This window comes from Mauremys reevesii, linkage group 25 (assembly GCF_016161935.1).
Source record: "Mauremys reevesii isolate NIE-2019 linkage group 25, ASM1616193v1, whole genome shotgun sequence".
Classification (NCBI taxonomy): Eukaryota; Metazoa; Chordata; order Testudines; family Geoemydidae; genus Mauremys; species Mauremys reevesii.
Genome location: NC_052647.1, coordinates 9,887,396 through 9,906,439, shown reverse-complemented (window position 1 = coordinate 9,906,439; position 19,044 = coordinate 9,887,396). Strand labels below are relative to the sequence as shown.

General features: G+C 65.0%; 1 protein-coding gene across 3 annotated transcripts; it reads right to left on the bottom strand.

The window, feature by feature from the left end:
- Positions 1 to 2,510: 2,510 nt before the first annotated feature.
- PLPPR2 (phospholipid phosphatase related 2) lies at positions 2,511 to 17,038 on the bottom strand. Of its 3 annotated transcripts, none has more exons than XM_039513731.1 (9): positions 16,880 to 17,038; positions 12,845 to 12,963; positions 10,997 to 11,185; positions 7,537 to 7,657; positions 7,113 to 7,366; positions 6,411 to 6,587; positions 5,519 to 5,656; positions 4,304 to 4,422; positions 2,511 to 2,968 (listed from the first exon to the last, which is right to left on the bottom strand). In XM_039513731.1, exons 2-9 carry the CDS (start codon positions 12,908 to 12,910, stop codon positions 2,863 to 2,865), a joined length of 1,170 nt encoding a protein of 389 aa, XP_039369665.1. In that variant the 5' UTR covers positions 12,911 to 12,963; positions 16,880 to 17,038; the 3' UTR covers positions 2,511 to 2,862. The 3 variants fall into 3 exon arrangements, 2 of the variants coding, with proteins under 2 accessions (XP_039369665.1, XP_039369664.1); XM_039513730.1 differs by lacking the exon at positions 16,880 to 17,038 and adding an exon at positions 13,826 to 13,844; XR_005591150.1 differs by lacking the exon at positions 16,880 to 17,038 and adding an exon at positions 13,826 to 13,844 and having other exon boundaries at positions 2,846 to 2,968; positions 4,237 to 4,422.
- Between the last annotated feature and the right edge of the window lie 2,006 nt (positions 17,039 to 19,044).

Here is a 19,044-nt window from a genome sequence, read left to right as displayed (position 1 = left end):
GGCCAAAGGCTTAGACAAGCTCTGTTGCGGGGGGCAGAGGGAGGCAACCGGGGCAGCCGCTGGCACCTAGCAACATTGGGACGGGAGGGCTCAGCTTTGCCTCCACCGGGCCCTCGTTGTGGAAGGGAAACTGAGGCAGGCAGCGCTCAGCCACAAGGGGGTGCTGGGGAGGTGCAGGCCCATCTATCCCAGCCTCCCAGCTGGACCCTTCAAAGGTAGCTGCGAGGTCCCTGCCCCCCAAGTGGGGAGGGAGGGAGGAAATAACTGGCTCTGCCCACCTCCCCCTACATCCCCTGCTGCACATCCCAGCTCCTGCCACCCTCCCCCCGGGTTGGTGGGGGCTGTTCTCGTGCTACTGTGAACCCTCCAGATGCTCCTGGGATCCCCCCCCCCCGTGATTGTGTTTCCATGGCAATGGAGAATAAACCGCTGCCCCCGGGTAGGGGGCTGGCTGGCTCGGGGGTGGGGAATGGGACACTCTAGGGTATGGGGGGGGGTCACCCTGACAATGAACTGGGCCTGAGACAGTCACTGGGGGAGAGTGTCCCACCCTGGGGGTGCAGGGGGAGGAGGATGCGATGAGGCCCCCCCCCCGTGAGCAACACTCCCTGTTTCATGTGGCTGACGTGACTGATCTGTCACATCAGGTGGGGGTGACACTGGAGCTTGGCCAGGCAGCCTGGGGAGGGAGGGTCATAGGGGAGCCCAGGGCTGGGCTGGCAGGGGCTGCGGGTCGGGAGTGAGGGGCACCGGCAGGGCTGGGGGTGGGAGCCCAGGGCTGGGCTAGCAGGGGCTGCGAGTCAGGAGTGAGGGGCACCGGGGGAGCTGGGGGGAGCCCAGGGCCGGGCTAGCAGGGGCTGCGGGTCAGGAGTGAGGGGCACCGGGGGAGCTGGGGGTGGGAGCCCAGGGCTGGGCTAGCAGGGGCTGCGAGTCGGGAGTGAGGGGCACCGGCAGGGCTGGGGGTGGGAGCCCAGGGCCGGGCTAGCAGGGGGCTGCGGGTCAGGAGTGAGGGGCACCGGGGGAGCTGGGGGGAGCCCAGGGCTGGGCTAGCAGGGGCTGCGGGTCAGGAGTGAGGGGCACCGGGGGAGCTGGGGGTGGGAGCCCAGGGCTGGGCTAGCAAGGGCTGCGAGTCGGGAGTGAGGGGCACCGGCAGGGCTGGGGGTGGGAGCCCAGGGCTGGGCTAGCAGGGGCTGCGAGTCAGGAGTGAGGGGCACCGGGGGAGCTGGGGGGAGCCCAGGGCCGGGCTAGCAGGGGCTGCGGGTCAGGAGTGAGGGGCACTGGGGGAGCTGGGGGGAGCCCAGGGCCGGGCTAGCAGGGGGCTGCGGGTCCAGAGTGAGGGGCACCGGCAGAGCTGAGGGGGGCTCACGCACTCACTCTGGGGGGCTGCAGATTGACGACTCTCCAGGCCTCCAGCATCTGTTACAAACGTGGTTTTTATTAAATCCTCATGGAAACATGTCGGATTTGGCCTGACACTCCCCCCCCCCCAGCCATACCCTCCCCAGGCACCTGCCCCCCATATCCCAGCAGGGGGGTTCTCCACAGCAGACGCCCCAGCCCTGGCTGGACGACCCAACGGGGAAGAAACGGGTCCGGGGGGTGTGTGATCCCCGCTGGCAGTGGGGGGGTCGATGCAGCGGCTCCCCCCGCGCTCCCGGCTTGGGGCGATAGGAACGTGTCCGGCTCTAGGTGCGACGGTGGCGGGGAAACCCTGGTGGGGGCGAGTCCAGCCCAGCCCCTCGCAGGGGTGTGAACGGCCCCAGCTCGGCGCCCATCATCAATGAGTCCAGGCCTAGGGGATGGATCAGCCACCGGCCACGGCTCGGTCGGTGCCACGAGTGGGGGGGGCACTTAGTCCTCCCCCCCCCCCCCCGGCAAGGAGGACAGGGCCCCAGGGCCCCCCAACCCTCCCAACACCCATCTGGTCTGGGCAACTCCAATGGGTGGGGCTTATTCTGTGGGTGGAGCTTGGATGAGCCCCTCCCCTTCCCCCATCTGAGCCCTGTGGTTGGCCAGCGATAACCTGTGATTGATGGGTGGGTGGGGCTGAGCAGCCCTCGAAGGGCTCAGGGTGCCCCATCCCCCACTTCTCTGGGCACCGACAGCTTTGGGGGACCCCCTGGGACCCCCAGGGAGAAGGGTCCAGGCTGCAGGGGTGGCGCAGGCCCTGGGCAGCCAGGATGAAGGGGCTCCAGCGCCAGAAGCACCCCCCACGCCTGCCCCCCCAATGCCCTCGCCCCCCCCAGTCCCACCCCCCCATACCCTTCCCCCGCTCTACCCAGGCTCAGCAGTGCCCAGAATTTGCTGCAACCCCACCCCCACCACCTTGCTCCCATGTCGCTGGTTTCTGCCTTTTGGCTTTAGCTCCATCGAGGCCTTTGAAACCGGCCCCTGCCCCCGACTGTCATCCCCACTCTGGCCCCCACTGCTCCCGCCCCACCCAGCACTGCCCCCTTGTCAGCTCCTGCCCCCCACCCCCCAGATCCCATCTCCCACCCGCCCAGCCGGAATAGAGGGGAGGCAGCCCCCAGCCGGGGGGCCCTTTGGGGCTCTCAGTGGGGGCCCCTAATTCTGTTCCCATCACCCCCACTTCAGCGGCTGCAGGATGGGCAGGGACTGAACCTCCCACTTATGCCCCTGGCAGCAGGATGGGGCCCCTCGGGGGGAGAGGGGAGGGAGAAAAGGAGGGTGAGATTTTACCCCCACCCCGGTGCCACACTTACGAGTGTGTCATTACGAACCCCAAACAAACCAGGGAGGAATTGGTTAAAGGGACGGTGCTGGTTGCGGGGGGCAATAGGCAGAGGGGTGTCCTGAGTGGAGGGGGGGCCCAACCCCCCCTCCCCTGGGGCAGTGCCTCCGTCAGACCTCGCTGGTGACGGAGCGGGAGGGGATGAGCACGTCGGGGGTGGTGGGGAAGAGACACAGCTGAGGGTCAGGTGATCGCTGGGAGCCGAGCTCTGGGATCCTGGAGGGGAGAGAAACAGGGGGGCAGAGCTTGAAACGTGGCCCCAAAGTTCCTGAAAGAGTTACAGCCTCCCCCCCCCCCTTTGATCCCACAACCTTTGGTACCAGAGCAGAGCCGAGCCCTCTAGTGATGCACCTGAGGGAGCAATGCTGCAAGTGGTCAGCGCTGGTAGGTTGTTATCCCCTCTGCAGTCTGGTTCAGGCAGCACTGGTAGGTTGTTATCCCCTCTGCAGTCTGGCTCAGGCAGTGTGACTAGGTTGTTATCCCTTCTGAAATCTGGCTCGTGCAGCGCTGGTAGGTTGTTATCCCCTGTGCAACCTGGCGCAGATAGCACTGGGAGGCGGTTATCCCTCTGCACCGCTGGTAGGTTGTTATCCCCTCTGCAGTCTGGCTCGGGCAGTGCTGGTAGGTTGTTATCCCCTCTGCAGTCTGGCTCGGGCAGCGCTGCTAGGTTGTTATCCCCTCTGCAGTCTGGCTCGGGCAGCGCCGCTAGGTTGTTATCCCCTCAGTCTGGCTCAGGCAGCGCTGGTAGGTTGTTATCCCCTCTGCAGTCTGGCGCAGATAGCACTGGGAGGCGGTTATCCCTCTGCACCGCTAGTAGGTTGTTATCCCCAATCTGGCTCGGGCAGCGCTGGTAGGTTGTTATCCCCTCTGCAGTCTGGCTCGGGCAGCGCTGCTAGGTTGTTATCCCCTCAGTCTGGCTCGGGCAGCGCTGGTAGGTTGTTATCCCCTGTGCAACCTGGCGCAGATAGCACTGGGAGGCGGTTATCCCTCTGCACCGCTAGTAGGTTGTTATCCCCAATCTGGCTCGGGCAGCGCTGGTAGGTTGTTATCCCCTCTGCAGTCTGGCTCGGGCAGCGCTGGTAGGTTGTTATCCCCTCTGCAGTCTGGCTCGGGCAGCGCTGGTAGGTTGTTATCCCCTCTGCAATCTGGCTCGGGCAGCGCTGGTAGGTTGTTATCCCCTCTGCAATCTGGCTCGGGCAGCGCTGGTAGGTTGTTATCCCCTCTGCAGTCTGGCTCAGGCAGCGCTGGTAGGTTGTTATCCCCTCTGCAGTCTGGCTCAGGCAGCGCTGGTAGGTTGTTCCACCTCCCAATCCCCCCCCCATTTTCTCTCCTTCCCCCCCAAACTCCTGTTTCACTCCCCCCAAAATCTGCATATTGTCCCCAAATTCATTTCCCCTCCCAAAACACATGCCCATAATGCCCCCTCCCCATTCGCCCCCTCTCCTGCCCCACATCCCCCCTCCCTGGCACTGGGCTGCACCTGCCTGAGGGTGGGGGGAGGGAGCGCTCCCTCGGCAGGTCTCCAGCAGGGCGTGGGGGGGTGGCACTTACTCGTAGGGCCGAGCCGCCCCAGCGTGGCCCCCCGCGCGGAGGGAGCGAGCGAGCTGCCTCTCCAGGCCTCGGGTGAGCAGCGTGGAGAAATCCTGCTCTTCTGGGGGGTCCCTGACCCGCTAGGGGCCCCCCCAGGGAGAGCAGTGCCAGGCGGGGGGAGGGGGAAATGGGGGGGGAGAGAAACGACAGAGAGATGGAAACAATGTTAGGCCTGTGCTCCTCGCTCACCATGGGGGGGGAGAGGGGTCTTTGGGGTTCACACCGGGGATCAGGGGTCACTGGCGTTCACACTGGGGTACGGGGATTCACACCCAGGGTGGATCAGGGGGTCATTGGGGTTCAAACTGGGGGCATCGGGGGTCTCACGGGGGAGCCCGCGCAGGGGGACTGAGGCTGCTATGGGGTGAGAAAGGGGTTTGGGGCTCATCTCTGGGGGGCAGCCTGAGATGGAGAATGGCGGGAGGTGGGGAGGTGGCGGGAGAGAAGGGACCCAGGATGCAGGACGCGGGGTCTATGCTCCCCCCCCCCCGCAGCCCCACAGGGCCGCACTTCCCCTGCACGTCCCAGACAGACCCCCCCAGTTTGCCCCCCCCAGACTGGGGTCATGTGAGAGCCACCCCCACCCTAGAGCCAGCTGTGTGGGTGCCGGGGGCCAGACACCTGGTGAAACATCCCCCCCATGACACCCCCCCTTGTTTCCAGCATGACCTGGGGGGCAGATGGGGGGTGTCGAGGCGTCACGGGGGAGGGGCTACGGGTGGGGGTGTCAAGGGGGAGAGGATTGGGGGGGTTATGAAGTTCCCAGCCCCACACACTGGGGGCCAGAGATTAAGGCTGCACTGTCCTGGCCCCACTGCCCCTCCCCATCCTGATCCTACCCCGAGGGGAATGGCCCCCGCACCCCCCCAACACCTGTCCCTAGAACCTGCCCCGCCCCGCAACCCCAACACCTGTCCCTAGAACCTGCCCCCCCCCGGCTGCCGCCAGCTCAGAGTCCCAGGAGGGGGAGGGGATCGCAGTGGGGCCACGTGAGCCCCACACCTGACAGCCCCTCAACCCCACCCACAGCCCCCACCATCCCTGCTCCACCCTGAATTTTCCTGGGGTTTGGGGCAGAGAGACCCCGGCCCCAGAGGATGCAGCCACTGCCCTGTGGCGGGAGGGGGATGGGCTGGCTGGCAGCTCCCCAGAGCTGGGCGCATCCCTGCCCCTCACCTGGGCGACGCTGAACTTCTCCAGGGGGCTCTCGACGCAGGGCAGCCCCACGCCAGGGACGCTGGCCAGGCTCTCGGCCGGCGCCGGCTTCTGGGCCGCGGGCGCCTTGCTCTGGAAGTTATTCACCACGCAGGTGACCTGGGGACGGGGACTGAAGTGAGGGAGGGTCCGGCCCCCCAGGAGCCCCTCCCTCGGCGTGGCGCCCCCCAGCTGACATGAGTGTGATGGGGGGAGTTGGGGTACAGCTGAGTGGCCTCCCGGGTGGGGGGTTCTGCGCTGGGGACTGTGGGGAGTTGGGGGTGAGGTAGGGTGTCCTGGGGCTAGGGATGGGGGCAGGTGGGTGCCGTGTGGCAGGGGTGGGGACTGCAGGGGCTCAAGAGCCAGGTGGGGGCTGTGGTGAGCTGTGGGGTAGGGGCTGGGGCACTCAGGGAGGTGGGGGCTGCAGGGGATTTGGGGGCCAGGTGGAGGGTTGGGGAGCTGTGGAAAGCCGTGGGGGTGGGTGCCATGTGGCAGGAGGTGCTCAGGGAGGTGGGGAGGATGTGGGAGCTCGGGGCAGGTGGGGTTGGGGGCTGTGAGAGCTGTGGGACTGGGGTGCTTGGGGAGGTGGGGTGGGCTGGGGGGGGCTGTGGAAAGCCATGGGATGTGGGTGCTGTGTGGCAGGGGGCGCCATGGGGAGCTCAGGAGGGCTGGGGGCAGCTGTGGAGAGTTGCAGGGGTGGGGCCATGTGGCAGGGGCTGGGGACGCTCAGGGGAGGTGGGGGGGGCAGGTGGGGAGCTTGGGGGGGCTGTGGGGAGCTGCAGGGTCGGGGGTGCTCGGGGGTGCGGTGGGGGGAGCTCGGGGGGGCTCTGGAGAACCGTGGGGCCGGGGCGCTCGTGGGGGGGGGGGGGCTCACCAGGACGGCGGCGATGGCGGCCCCGGTCAGGAACCCGGCCAGCACGTCGGCCCAGTGGTTCCGGTGCTCGGCCACGCGCAGCACCCCCAGCAGGGCCGCCGGGCCGGCCAGCGCCAGGCACAGGGTGGGCTTGGCCAGCCGGGACCCCCGCACCTCCAGCACCAGCGTCACGTACATCTGGGGAGGGAGACGGCGTGGGGGGGGGGGCAGGAGTCATCCGAAGCCCCCCAAGCCCTGCCCTCCGCCCCCCCTGCCCGCAGAGTCCCTCCCCCTCCCTGGGGCTGCCCTGCCCCATAGCCCCCCCTCCGCACTGCCTCCCCTCTCCCTGCTCCCCCCAGCCCCACTGCCCCCACCGGCCCTGCGGCCTCCTCCTCTGCCCCCAGCCCCACCTCCCTATCCCCACCCTACTGCCCCCACCGGCCCCGTGGCTTCCCATCCTCTGCCCCCAGCCCCACTGCCGTCCTGCCCCACCTCCCTATCCCCACCCCACTGCCCCCACCAGCCCCATGGCCTCCCCTCTCCCTGCTCCCCCAGCCCCACTGCCATCCTGCCTCCCTGCCTACCCCCATCCCACTGCCCCCACCGGCCCTGCGGCCTCCCCTCCCTCTGCCCCCGCAGCCCCACCTCCCTACCCCCACCCCACTGCCCCCACCAGCCCCACGGCCTCCCCTCCCTCTGCCCCCCCGGCCCCCCGGCACGTACGGCGGTGTACACCACGGCGTAGGCGCTGAGCGCGGCGTCCTTGGAGGGGAAGGCTTTGCGGGCTGCGGTGACCAGGGCGGGGTTCCCGGCGCAGGCCCCCCGGTCCGTGATGTACTGGGGGCCGGGCAGCTGGCACCCCAGCGCCGTGTAGTTGGGGCGGCACACGGAGAGGAAGTGGGGGGTCTGGTTGCCCGTGACGACCTGCCCGGCGTTTGCGAAGATGGTGGTGGTGAACAGGCCGAAGGAATAGACGCCTGCGGGGGGATGGGGGGTGATTAATGTAGAGACGGGGGGGCTGCGGGTCGGGAGTGAGGGGCACCGGCAGGGCTGGGCTAGCAGGGGCTGCGGGTCGGGAGTGGGGGGCATAAGCAGAACGGGGGGGTGGGCAGGGCTGCGGGTCGGGCTCGGGCCCCCTCCCACTCACCCAGGAAGCGGACGATGCGTCTCAGCAGCGGGATGAAGTAGCAACACTCCCCAGAGATGATGGTTTTCTCCTCACGCCGCCGCGGCCGGCAGAAAAACGCAGCCAGTTCCCCGATCAGGATCTGGGGGGGGGAGAATCCCAGTTAACGGCTCCATCAGCACCCCCCAGCTCAGGCCCAATCCCCACCTGGGCCCCATCTGCAGGGGCTGCCCCCCTCCCACCCCTTGGGGAGCAGGACGGGGTCTAGGAGCCAGTCAGGGCAGCCTCGGGGCTGCTCTAACTCATGCTCTGCCCCAGCACAGGCCTGGGGGCGGGGGGGGGGGCAGGCACAGCCCAGTGTGCTCCAGCTACGCCCCCCAAGCCAGGGCCCTCGGCCAGCCCGGGGGTCCTGGGACCAGGCAGGAGAGCTCCCACCTGAGAAGCACAAAGGGGCGTCACCATAACTGAGCATCGTGTCCAAGGTGCAGGATCCAGCCCCCAAGAGCCCCCCATTAATCTTCCCCTCCCCCAATACCCTTTCCCACCCCCAGGGGGCACCAGACTGGATCCCAACGCTGGCCCCTCTGCTCCAGGTGCTGGGGGATCCTTGGGGCAGAGGGGGGAGGAGTGAGGCAGCCTCCTCTGTGCAGGGGGAGTCGGGGATCCCTGCCCCCCCCACCAGCCCTCGCTGCCCCCCCGCCCCGGCCAAGCAGACGGTGCAGCCACTAGGGGCGGGGGATTAGCCAACTGGAGCGGACGGAGCCTGATTGGGGGGGGGTAGGGGAGGGGGCTGGCTGGGAGTTCCCAGCTCCTAAAGGGGGGGCCGGGACTGTGGCTTTTCCCCCAGACCCGCCTCAGTTCCAGTGAAGGGGGTCGGGAAGGGCAGGGATGGGGGGTTGGGCAGAGGGGCTGCGGGGGAGACTGAGGGGCACCGGCAGAGCACTGGGGGGGCTGAGCCCCCTCCCAGCTGATTCCTGCCCCAAGGCCCCATCCGTGCTCCGGAGGGGGCTGCTGTCTGTGTCCAGCTACTTTGGGGGTGTTGGCCATACATGGAACCAGCCGCCTTCAGGCTGCCGGCTTCCCATGGGGGGGACAGGGGGGGGCACCAGGCCCCGGCTGCTCCCTGTTCCCTTTGCACAGATGAGCTACATGACTCCCCTGCCCCACCCCTGCTGCCCCAAACCCCAGCCCCCACTCCACCAGCCCCGAACCTCAGCCCTGCCTCCAGCCCCCAACTCCACCAGCCCCTGAACCCCAGCCCTGCCCTCCAGCCCCCACTCCACCAGCCCCAAGCCCCAGCCCTGCCTCCAACCCCCACTCCACCAGCCCCTGAACCCCCAGCTCTGCCCTCCAACCCCCACTCCACCAGCCCCAGAACCCCAGCCCTGCCCTCCAACCCCACTCCACCAGCCCCTGAACCCCAGCCCTGCCCTCCAACCCCACTCCACCAGCCCCTGAACCCCAGCTCTGCCCTCCAACCCCACTCCACCAGCCCCAACCCCCAGCCCTGCCCTCCAACCCCACTCCACCAGCCCCCGAACCCCAGCCCTGCCTCCAACCCCACTCCACCAGCCCCGAACCCCAGCCCTGCCCTCCAACCCCCACTCCACCAGCCCCGAACCTCAGCCCTGCCCTCCAACCCCACTCCACCAGCCCCTGAACCCCAGCTCTGCCCTCCAACCCCCACTCCACCAGACCCCGAAACCCCAGCCCTGCCCTCCAACCCCACTCCACCAGCCCCGAACCCCAGCCCTGCCCTCCAACCCCCACTCCACCAGCCCCGAACCTCAGCCCTGCCCTCCAACCCCACTCCACCAGCCCCTGAACCCCAGCCCTGCCCTCCAACCCCACTCCACCAGCCCCAGAACCCCAGCCCTGCCTCCAACCCCACTCCACCAGCCCCCTGAACCCCAGCCCTGCCCTCCAACCCCCACTCCACCAGCCCCGAACCCCAGCCCTGCCCTCCAGCCCCCACTCCACCAGCCCCCGAACCCCAGCCCTGCCTCCAACCCCACTCCACCAGCCCCTGAACCCCAGCCCTGCCCTCCAACCCCACTCCACCAGCCCCTGAACCCCAGCCCTGCCCTCCAACCCCACTCCACCAGCCCCTGAACCCCAGCCCTGCCCTCCAACCCCACTCCACCAGCCCCTGAACCCCAGCCCTGCCTCCAACCCCACTCCACCAGCCCCGAACCCCAGCCCTGCCTCCAACCCCACTCCACCAGCCCCAGACCCCAGCCCTGCCCTCCAACCCCACTCCACCAGCCCCTGAACCCCAGCCCTGCCTCTCCAACCCCACTCCACCAGCCCCCGAACCCCAGCCCTGCCCTCCAACCCCACTCCACCAGCCCCGAACCCCAGCCCTGCCCTCCAACCCCACTCCACCAGCCCCTGAACCCCCAGCTCTGCCCTCCAGCCCCACTCCACCAGCCCCTGAACCCCAGCCCTGCCCTCCAACCCCCACTCCACCAGCCCCTGAACCCCAGCTCTGCCCTCCAACCCCCACTCCACCAGCCCCTGAACCCCAGCCCTGCCCTCCAGCCCCACTCCACCAGCCCCCCAAGCCCCCAGCCCTGCCCTCCAACCCCACTCCACCAGCCCCGAACCCCAGCCCTGCCTCCAACCCCACTCCACCAGCCCCCGAACCCCAGCCCTGCCCTCCAACCCCACTCCACCAGCCCCTGAACCCCAGCTCTGCCCTCCAACCCCACTCCACCAGCCCCTGAACCCCAGCCCTGCCCTCCAACCCCCACTCCACCAGCCCCTGAACCCCAGCCCTGCCCTCCAACCCCACTCCACCAGCCCCGAACCCCAGCCCTGCCCTCCAGCCCCCACTTCACCAGCCCCGAACCCCAGCCCTGCGCTCCAGCCCCCACTCCACCAGCCCCCGAACCCCAGCCCTGCCCTCCAGCCCCCAACTCCACCAGCCCCAACCCCTGCCCTCCAGCCCCCACTCCACCAGCCCCAACCCCTGCCCTCCAGCCCCCAACTCCACCAGCCCCAACCCCTGCCCTCCAGCCCCCACCCCACTCCACCAGCCCCCCTGAACTGCCAGCCCTGCCCTCCAGTCCCCAGTCCCTGCTAACCCAGGCCCGGATCCAGGACTCTGACGCCCAAGCCAGGTCTGAGGGGCCCCCAGAAGGAGGCTCTGAGATCCCCAAGCAACACCCCCCCCGCAGTCTATGCAGTATCCAGAGCACGATCTGCAGGTGCCAGCGGGTCCCTGTCAGGGGGGGGGGGCTTGGTCACTGGCCCCCAAAGGGGCACATGGGGGCTGGTGGGTGGGTGCCCTGTCAGCAGCCTCTGCTGGGGGGGGCACATTGCCCCAAAGCCAAAGGGGTCTGGAGGGTCAGAACCCAGGTGGGACCCTCATGGGCCCAATCCCATAGGGGTAGGTGGGGGGGCAGCTCTGAGATCCCAGCCCCACCAGAACCCCCGGGCACCACCCTGCCCTCCCATACCCCCCACGCCAGCCCCTCACCATGGCCGTGGGCACGGCGGTGACCAGGGAGTAGACCAGGACGGGCGGGGCGCGGCTGGCGTCCTCGGGCCCCGGGTAGGGCTTGGCGTAGGCGCTGTCGTGGCAGAAGAAGCCCTGGATGTGGACGGGGAAGGTGTCGGTGTATTCGAAGTGATACGCCAGCAGCACCGTGCCCGCCATGATCACCAGCTGGAAATAGAACATGGCAGCTCAGCGCCCGGCCCCGGCCCGGCCCGGACTGAGCGCAGCGAGGGGGCAGAGTCGCGGGGTGGGAGCGGGGGGAGCCCAGGAACCATCCGTCCCGCCCTCCCTCCCCTCCCCGGCTCCGTGCAAGCTCCCTCGTGCACTCCCGTTCACGCTTCGGTGCCTGCTGTAGCTCCACATCACATCACGGCTGAGGGCAGAGGCGCCTGCCTCAGCCAAACTGGGGCAGACGCCTGCTCCCCCCACTTGCCTCCCTCCAGGGCGCCCCCCACCACCTGCCCCTCCTGCAGCCGGAGCACCCAAATAAATCCAACCCCCCCCCACCACTCTGTGTCTTTTCAAGGCCCCCTCGCCCAGCGGTGAGATGCAGCCGTCTCTGGGGTGGGGTGCAGGGGCTGGTTATACAGGGATCCCTTGCTCGGTGCTGAGATGCAGCCACCTCTGGGGTGGGGCCTGGGGGCTGTTTGGGACAGGAAGGCAGTGATGAAGGATCCGGTAAGCAAGGGAGTGGGGGCTGGGGATTTGCCTCGGACCCCCCAGCCCCTGGCAGTGATCTCAAGGGGTCAGGGCCAGGGTTGTATGAAGCGAAGCGACAGATGGTAAATTTCATTCTCTAACTCATGACCCCGGCTCTCTGGGCCAGCTTTGTGCTCCTGAGCTGGACGCTGGAGGGGCGTCATTTCGCCCCCACCTCCCCAGCACGACCTCCCCCCACACTTGCCGTTTAACACAGGCAAAAGCCCTGTGTCTAACCTCTGGAGGAGTCACGGCAGGAGGGGCTGGTGCTAGGGCATGAGGAAGGGGGGTTGGTAGGGCACTGCTGCAGGGAAGCTCGCAGCACTGGAGTTCCCCTGGCCTGGGCACTGCCTGGGAGAAAGTGGGAATTTCTCATAATGTTTTGTATGAATACGGTGTGTGCCTCAGTTTCCCCTATGTGCTGCATGGGGGTGGAGTGGGGGGAGGTTGTTTACTCTTTGCAGAAGTCCAGGCGTGACTGACACCTGGACCCCAGGCCTCTGGAGACACTCAGAAAACAAGGAACACGCCAAATGCCTGGACATTTGGTACCCAGCGACTACGGCGCATGGATGACCCAGATGGACCAGGCTGGATCTTTCTGTTCTCTGGGGTAACTAAGGGCCTGCGCCGCTGGGTTCCAGAAACTCATAAAGCCTCCTGCTGGGAGGGGCGTCACTCCGGAGTCAGGAAGTCAGGGGGCAGGGCTCCCTTTGGGGGTGCAAGTCTCCCCCAGGGCTCCACTCCAGGTGGGCTCGCTGCCGGGAGCTCACGGCGTGACCCAGGGGTGCTGACGGTTCGGAGGTTCAGTCCCAGGAGATGGACAAGCCGAGGGGCTGACCCCAGTGAGACCCTGAGGGGGCTGACGCACTGAGGGGGTCCTCCCAGGGCCTTGCGAGAGCACCGGGCCTATGGATCCGTGACACTGCCACAGGGAAGCTCGCAGCGCCAGGTCCCTGTTTTAAGGTACATTGGTTAATTTTGGATTCTCTCGCTGAGCTGAGTGGGGAACAGAACCCAGGAGTCCTGGCTTCCAGCCCCCTCTTCTCTCACCACTACACCCCACCCCCCTCCCATAGCCAGGGAGGGAACCCAGGCGTCCTGGCGCCCTGAGGCCCAATGCCTTACCTCCACAAACACAAAGCAGGGGATGATGGAAACGCTTCTCTTCAGCTGCTGCTTCCCGCCAGCCATGATGCCCACTCCGGGCGTGGGAGAGAGGGGGTCCCTCCGTGGGGAGGGGGCACCTGGCAAAGGAGACCCAAAGGCAGAGGGGTCAGTGCATCCCTACACAGCCCCCTGCCCACACATGGTGCCAACAGAGACCCCAGGTCCCTCCCCCAAGCAGCATCTCGCATGGTGCAAACCGCCCCCCACTCCCCGATTCATCTTCCAAGCTGAGATCTTGCTGCCCCTCCGCCCCCCAGCCTGCCCCTCAGCTGAGGCCCCCCGTGGGCTCCTGATCCGGCCGCCATCCTGCCACTCGGCCTCCTGTCCCTGCTCCTTTGGGGCGTCGGGACAGTCCGACAAATCGCCCCGACGCGGGACGAGAAATCGAGATTTTGGAACGTTGGTGGAATGGAAGTTCCGGGAAAACGCCGGACGGTCGGGAGCAGCCGGACGCTCTGTTTCGATCCGTTTGACGCGTTCGAACGGGACAGAAAACACGAGCTAGGAGAGATCTCAGCATCTGCTGGGAATGTAAAACAGCAAACCACAAGATCTGCTGCGGCGAATGAGAAAGTGTAGAATAGAATCTAACCAGAGAAAAGAGAATCGAATATCAAAGTGTAATCGAGTCTTTTTCTCTGGTTAGACCCTCTTACACTTGCACAGAACTACAATCTAAAGAGAGAAAATATATAAAAATACAATCGATTATTTTTTTCTATATTTTGGTTCTATTACACTTTGATATTAGATGGTATTTTCTCTGTTTAGATTATAACTCTATCAATTGTAACAATCTAAAGTCTATAGTAGAATAATAAGATTGAGGGTAATAGAATAATAAATCATATAATATCAGAGGATAATGGAATATATAATGTAAATGTATCAAATAGAGTGTAATATAGTGTGAAAGTTTAAGAGAATGAGAAATCGTACGCAGCAGGAGGACTGGCTCCATTTTGATCAGTTTCCAAATTTTTCTGTCAAAAAGGAGGTGGAAATCCACCTTTCAGTTGTGACAAAATGGCCTTTTCTGACAGGAAACACCTCTGCCAGAATTGCTTCTGGCCCCTGGACTGGGTAGGTTCTGGGCCCCATTCAGGCCGCAGGCCGGGTGCCAGTTGGGTGGTGCCTCCGCGAGCGACATACCAAAACACGGGCGCTACCAAGCGGCATCCTCCATGCGGCACCTCCTCACCACCCCATAGGTACCAGGGCAGGCCGTCTGGAGGACGCCGTGCTGTAGAACTGGGGGGGGCAGATGTGTTTGGGGGCTGGACAGAACTGTTAAACGGGCCGCCAGCTGGACCATCTGATCCTGTCTCTCAGTGCGAGAGGCAATGAATTCCAGCCACGTGCACTGTGCAAGAGGGGGCAGGTCCCAGACACACTTTCTGCCACACTTTCGGGGCGTTGTGCCACCAGAGTTTCCCTGCGGGAAGCGCAAGCCACCACAAGGGTGTGACGAGATCCAGGTGTGGATCGGCCGAGGCAGGAGCCTTTCTCCCACCCCACGGGGCGATCTCTGCTGCCCCCGCGATTTCTAGAGACTCTGGCTTAGACACGTTTGTAAATAGGAATGGGTCTATTTTATGTATCCCTCCACCTGCAGGGTAAAGGTACTAAAAGTTAAAGCCTGGAAGTAGTCCCGGCAGAGGTGCACAGTACATGGGTCAAGGGGCTGCATTGGGAGGTGCTGATTGGTGGGGTGGCTGGAAGTAGTCCCGGCAGAGGTGCACAGTACATGGGTCAAGGGGCTGCATTGGGAGGTGCTGATTGGCTGGGAGGTTGGAAGTAGTCCCGGCAGAGGTGCACAGTACATGGGTCAAGGGGCTGCATTGGGAGGTGCTGATTGGTGGGGTGGCTGGAAGTAGTCCCGGCAGAGGTGCACAGTACATGGGTCAAGGGGCTGCATTGGGAGGTGCTGATTGGCTGGGAGGTTGGAAGTAGTCCCGGTGGAGGAGGACACAGCACGGATGAGGCAGCAGCATGACCTGTACAATCTACTCCCAGCCCACAATGACCCGTTCCCTCTCCCCAGAGCCAGCGTGGCAGTGCTGGGCCCCAGCCGCCTGCACCCAGTGAGCACAAAGCATTAGCAGGGACCCGCTCCGGGGGGCTGACTGGGACTCAGGACTCCTGGGTTCTGTTCCCTGTTCTGCCTCTGACCTGCTGTGTGACCTCACTGCCCCCCGGGTGCCTCAGTTTCCCCTCCTACTCTGTGTCTATGTAGCTTGTATGCCCCTTGGGGCAGGGACCATCTCTCAGTGTGCAGCGCCCGGCACAACGGGGCCCCGATCTCGATCGGATGCTAGACCCTACCATAAATACAGCCAACAATCTGAATTCAGCTCAGCCTTCTTGCTCTCTGCCCCATGTGTTTGGGGAATGGGGGAGGGGTGTCGCTCCATTCCAGACTCCCCCCCCCCCACACCCCTGCAGTTACATGGAACTGACAGCCCACTTCACCCAGTTCTTTTCCGGATGGCCAGGACCCCCCACCTCCTGGGAGGGGCGTGCTAGCTGATACCGGGGCGAATCCTAATCCTGTCCCCCACTAATCCTGTCCATTTCACGCCCCAGTTCGGCTGCCCTGGCTGCAGGTGGAGATACACAGAGATTATTCCGCCCCCCTCCCCAAACACACACGCATTTCCCAGCCCCCATGGATAACCCCAGACTGGTCCCCGCTACCGATCCAGCCCCCAACCCCAGCCCCGCTGTCCAGGTCCTCAGCTGGCATCACACCTGCCAAGCCCCCCCTTTTCTGCACAGAGTCAGGTTCTGATCTGCCCCCCACCTGTACAGCTCTGCCAGGACCACGGCACCATCACCCCGGCCTGAGCTGGGCCAATGGGCGGATCCAGCCGCCACCAGCCCTGGTTCACACCCCTCGCTCTGATGAGTCACCCAGGAGCCTGGCTCCCGGGCCCAGGGATCGCACCCGTTACCGGCTGCAGATTGCTGCCAAGACTGTGCCAGGCTGGGGGCTGTAAATCTCTGTGTACCATACACCCCCTTTATACAGCCCCACCCCTCCCCCTCTCTCTATCCATCCAGATACACCCCCCTATCCATGCATATACACCCCCCTATCCATGCATCCCCATACCCCCCCTTTATACAGCTCCACCCCTCCTCTCTCTATCCATCCAGATACACCCCCCCATCCACCCATATACACCCCCTTTTATACGGCCCGACCCCTCCCCCATCTCGATCCAGCCCCTTTATCCATCCCCACCCCTCCTCCCTCTATCCATCCATCCCCACAAACACCCCTGTCCATCTACCCATCCATCTCCATACACCCACCTCTATCCATCCAATCATCCCCATACACCCCCTTTATACATCCCCACCCCCTTCTATCCATCCCCACACCCCCCCATCCATCCAGCCCCATGCACCCCCTTTAGATATCCCCAGCCCTCCCCTCTATCCATCCATATACACCCTCTATCCAGCCATCCCCATGTACCCCTTTTATACAGCCCCTCCTCCTCCTCTATCCATCCAGCCCCACAAACACCCCTGTCTATCCATATACACCCCTATCCACCCCCATCCACCCCTTTATACATCCCCACCCTCCCCTCTATCCATCCATATACACCTCCTCTATCCACCCCCATCCAGCCAGCCCCTATACCCCCTTTTATCCAGCCCCTCCCCTCTAGCCAGCCAGCCCCGACACCCCCTTTTATCCAGCCCTCCCCTAGCCAGTCAGCCCTGACACCCTTTTATCCAGCCCCTCCCCCTCTAGCCAGCCAGCCCCGACACCCCCTTTTATCCGGCCCCTCCCCCTCTAGCCAGCCAGCCCCGACACCCCCTTTTATCCGGCCCCTCCCCCTCTAGCCAGCCAGCCCCGACACCCCCTTTTATCCGGCCCCTCCCCCTCTAGCCAGCCAGCCCCGACACACGCATTTGTCCATCTCCCCCCGCCACTGCCTGGCGCTGGGGCCTGCCGAGCCCCCCGGCCCCTCTCACCGCCCCTCTCTAGGCAGCAGCCATCGCTGCCCCCCGAGCCAGGCCCCCGCGGCTCCTCGCCGGCCGGTCACTGCTCCGCCGGCCGCCGGCCCGGCTCCATCGCGCTGGATCGCGGCGATCGCCCGGTTCCGGAGCCGCTCCGCCGCGGCGGCTTCTCCAGAGCGAGGGGGCGGTGCAGGGGCGGGGGTGGGAGCGTGTGTGCGGGGGGGGGGGGGATCCGCTGGCGTCATTAACATGAGGCATGTGCCCCCTGCGCGGGGGGGCGGGGGTCCAGGCGGGGAGAAGGGGCTGTGCCCCCCCCACGCTGCCGCCCCCCTTTGCAGGTGGATTGTCCCGCTGCTTTTTATTTTGCTCGCTGGGGGTTGCATTGCCCCCCCCCCCTCCGGTCTGAAAAAATGTGTGTGGGGGTTGCTCATAATCTGGGGGGAGCAGTTTGGGTGGGACAGGGCTTAAAGTGCCCCCCCAAACTCCACACACACGACGGGGCGGGGGTAATCCCCCTCCGGGGGGCTTTGCCCTAGTGACTGAGAGAGTCAGAGCAGGGCTAGAACCCAGGAGTCCTGACCCTGAGCCCTGCTGCTCCAACCACTAGACCCCACTCCCCTCCTAGAGCTGGGGATAGAACCCAGGAGTCCTGACTTCCAGCTCCCCCACTCTAACCACTAGACCCCACTCTGCTCCCAGAGCCAGGAGAGAATCCAGGAGTCCCTTCTCCCAGCCCTCCTGCTGTACCCACTCATTCTACTGGGGCACACCCAGTGTTTCGCACAAGCAGGGGTTGCAATGCTCGTGCCCCATCAAGAGCACTTTTGTGCAAGTGTGTCACAGGTGTGCCAGGCGGAGCGTGCCCCCCTCCAAGTGCCCCATATTGGCAACAGAGGGCCAGGACCCAGTTACAAGCCTATGCCCAGGGTCCGTGTTTGCCCAGTGAGCGCCACCTTGACGCTGTTTCCACAGGCCTGGTCTCAGCTGAGAGCTGGTAGTCATGGTTATTGTGGGACGGGGCCTTCGGAAACGGTCTGAGATGTGTAGAATAACACGTTCCCAAGCTGCCGGGGGTGAGACGGGGCACCTGGGCCGGGCAGGTCACAGAGCGTGAGAACGATTGAGATCTTTCACCCCAGCCTAGCGCTGACTCTCTAGAGGGTTGGGCCTTTCCAGACTCCAGGTCAAACCCTTAGCTAGGGGCCCGGTGCGGCCGATTGACGTGAATAAAACACCTTGGTTATGAAAAGGGACAAAAGCTCTGGGACTGTATAACAGGAGCAAGAAAGGGACAAGATGGGGGTCCATTCTGGAGGTGACACTCGGCCGGGATGGGGGTCTCATGAAAAGAGGATCCCGGCTCTCGTGTGCGGACCACGGCTGGGAGACTCACTGTTGGGTGAGATGTCCCGTGTGGCCAACGCTCATGAGTCTCATGATCATTGTTGGCTTCCTTAAAGCCCCAGGTCCTGGAGTCAGTGGATATGGGATGATTTCAGCCTTCGGTCTTAAAGAAAAAGGCAGTTTCTAACCCTCATGGTTGTGGAGAAAGCTTCAAGATGGGCCCCCAGTGCACCCTTATCGGACAGAGAAGGCCTTTGTCAATTCCTAGTTCACATTTGTCTTTTATCCATAACCGTGTTTCCAAGCCTCGTATCATGGCGCTTGTGACGAAGTTGGGGGTTCTCGGAGTTTTGCACAAACACTGTGTGTATCTCAGTTTCCCTGGGGTGCTGCATGTTTACCCTGGTGGTGCAGAGGGTGTTTGCTGTTGCAGAGGACCAGGTGTGACCTCACCTAGCAGCCGGGTCCCCAGACAATGGATTGGAGAGTGGGGACCCTAGCAACTGGTGACCGGGAGGCCCGGCCGGACCGTCTTGGGAGCCCGTCGGCTGTGGCCAGTGGGAGGACAATAGGCCGAGGAGGACCCAGGTGACCTGACCAGCCAGTCCCAGCTGGACCTGTCTGGAGGGAGGAGGGGCTGTAGGATGAGCAGCTGGAAGGAGGGGGCGTGAGGACTGGGAGCAGAGGGCAGCCTGAGTCCACCTGGATGTGGGACAGACCTAGATGAACTGGGCTGAGGGTTGCTTGGCCCGGGGTCCTGAGAACCCCTGTGCTGGGTCCAGATGTTCAATAAACCCTCTGTTCCGCTGGCTGCTAGTCACTGCGGGGTAGAGATC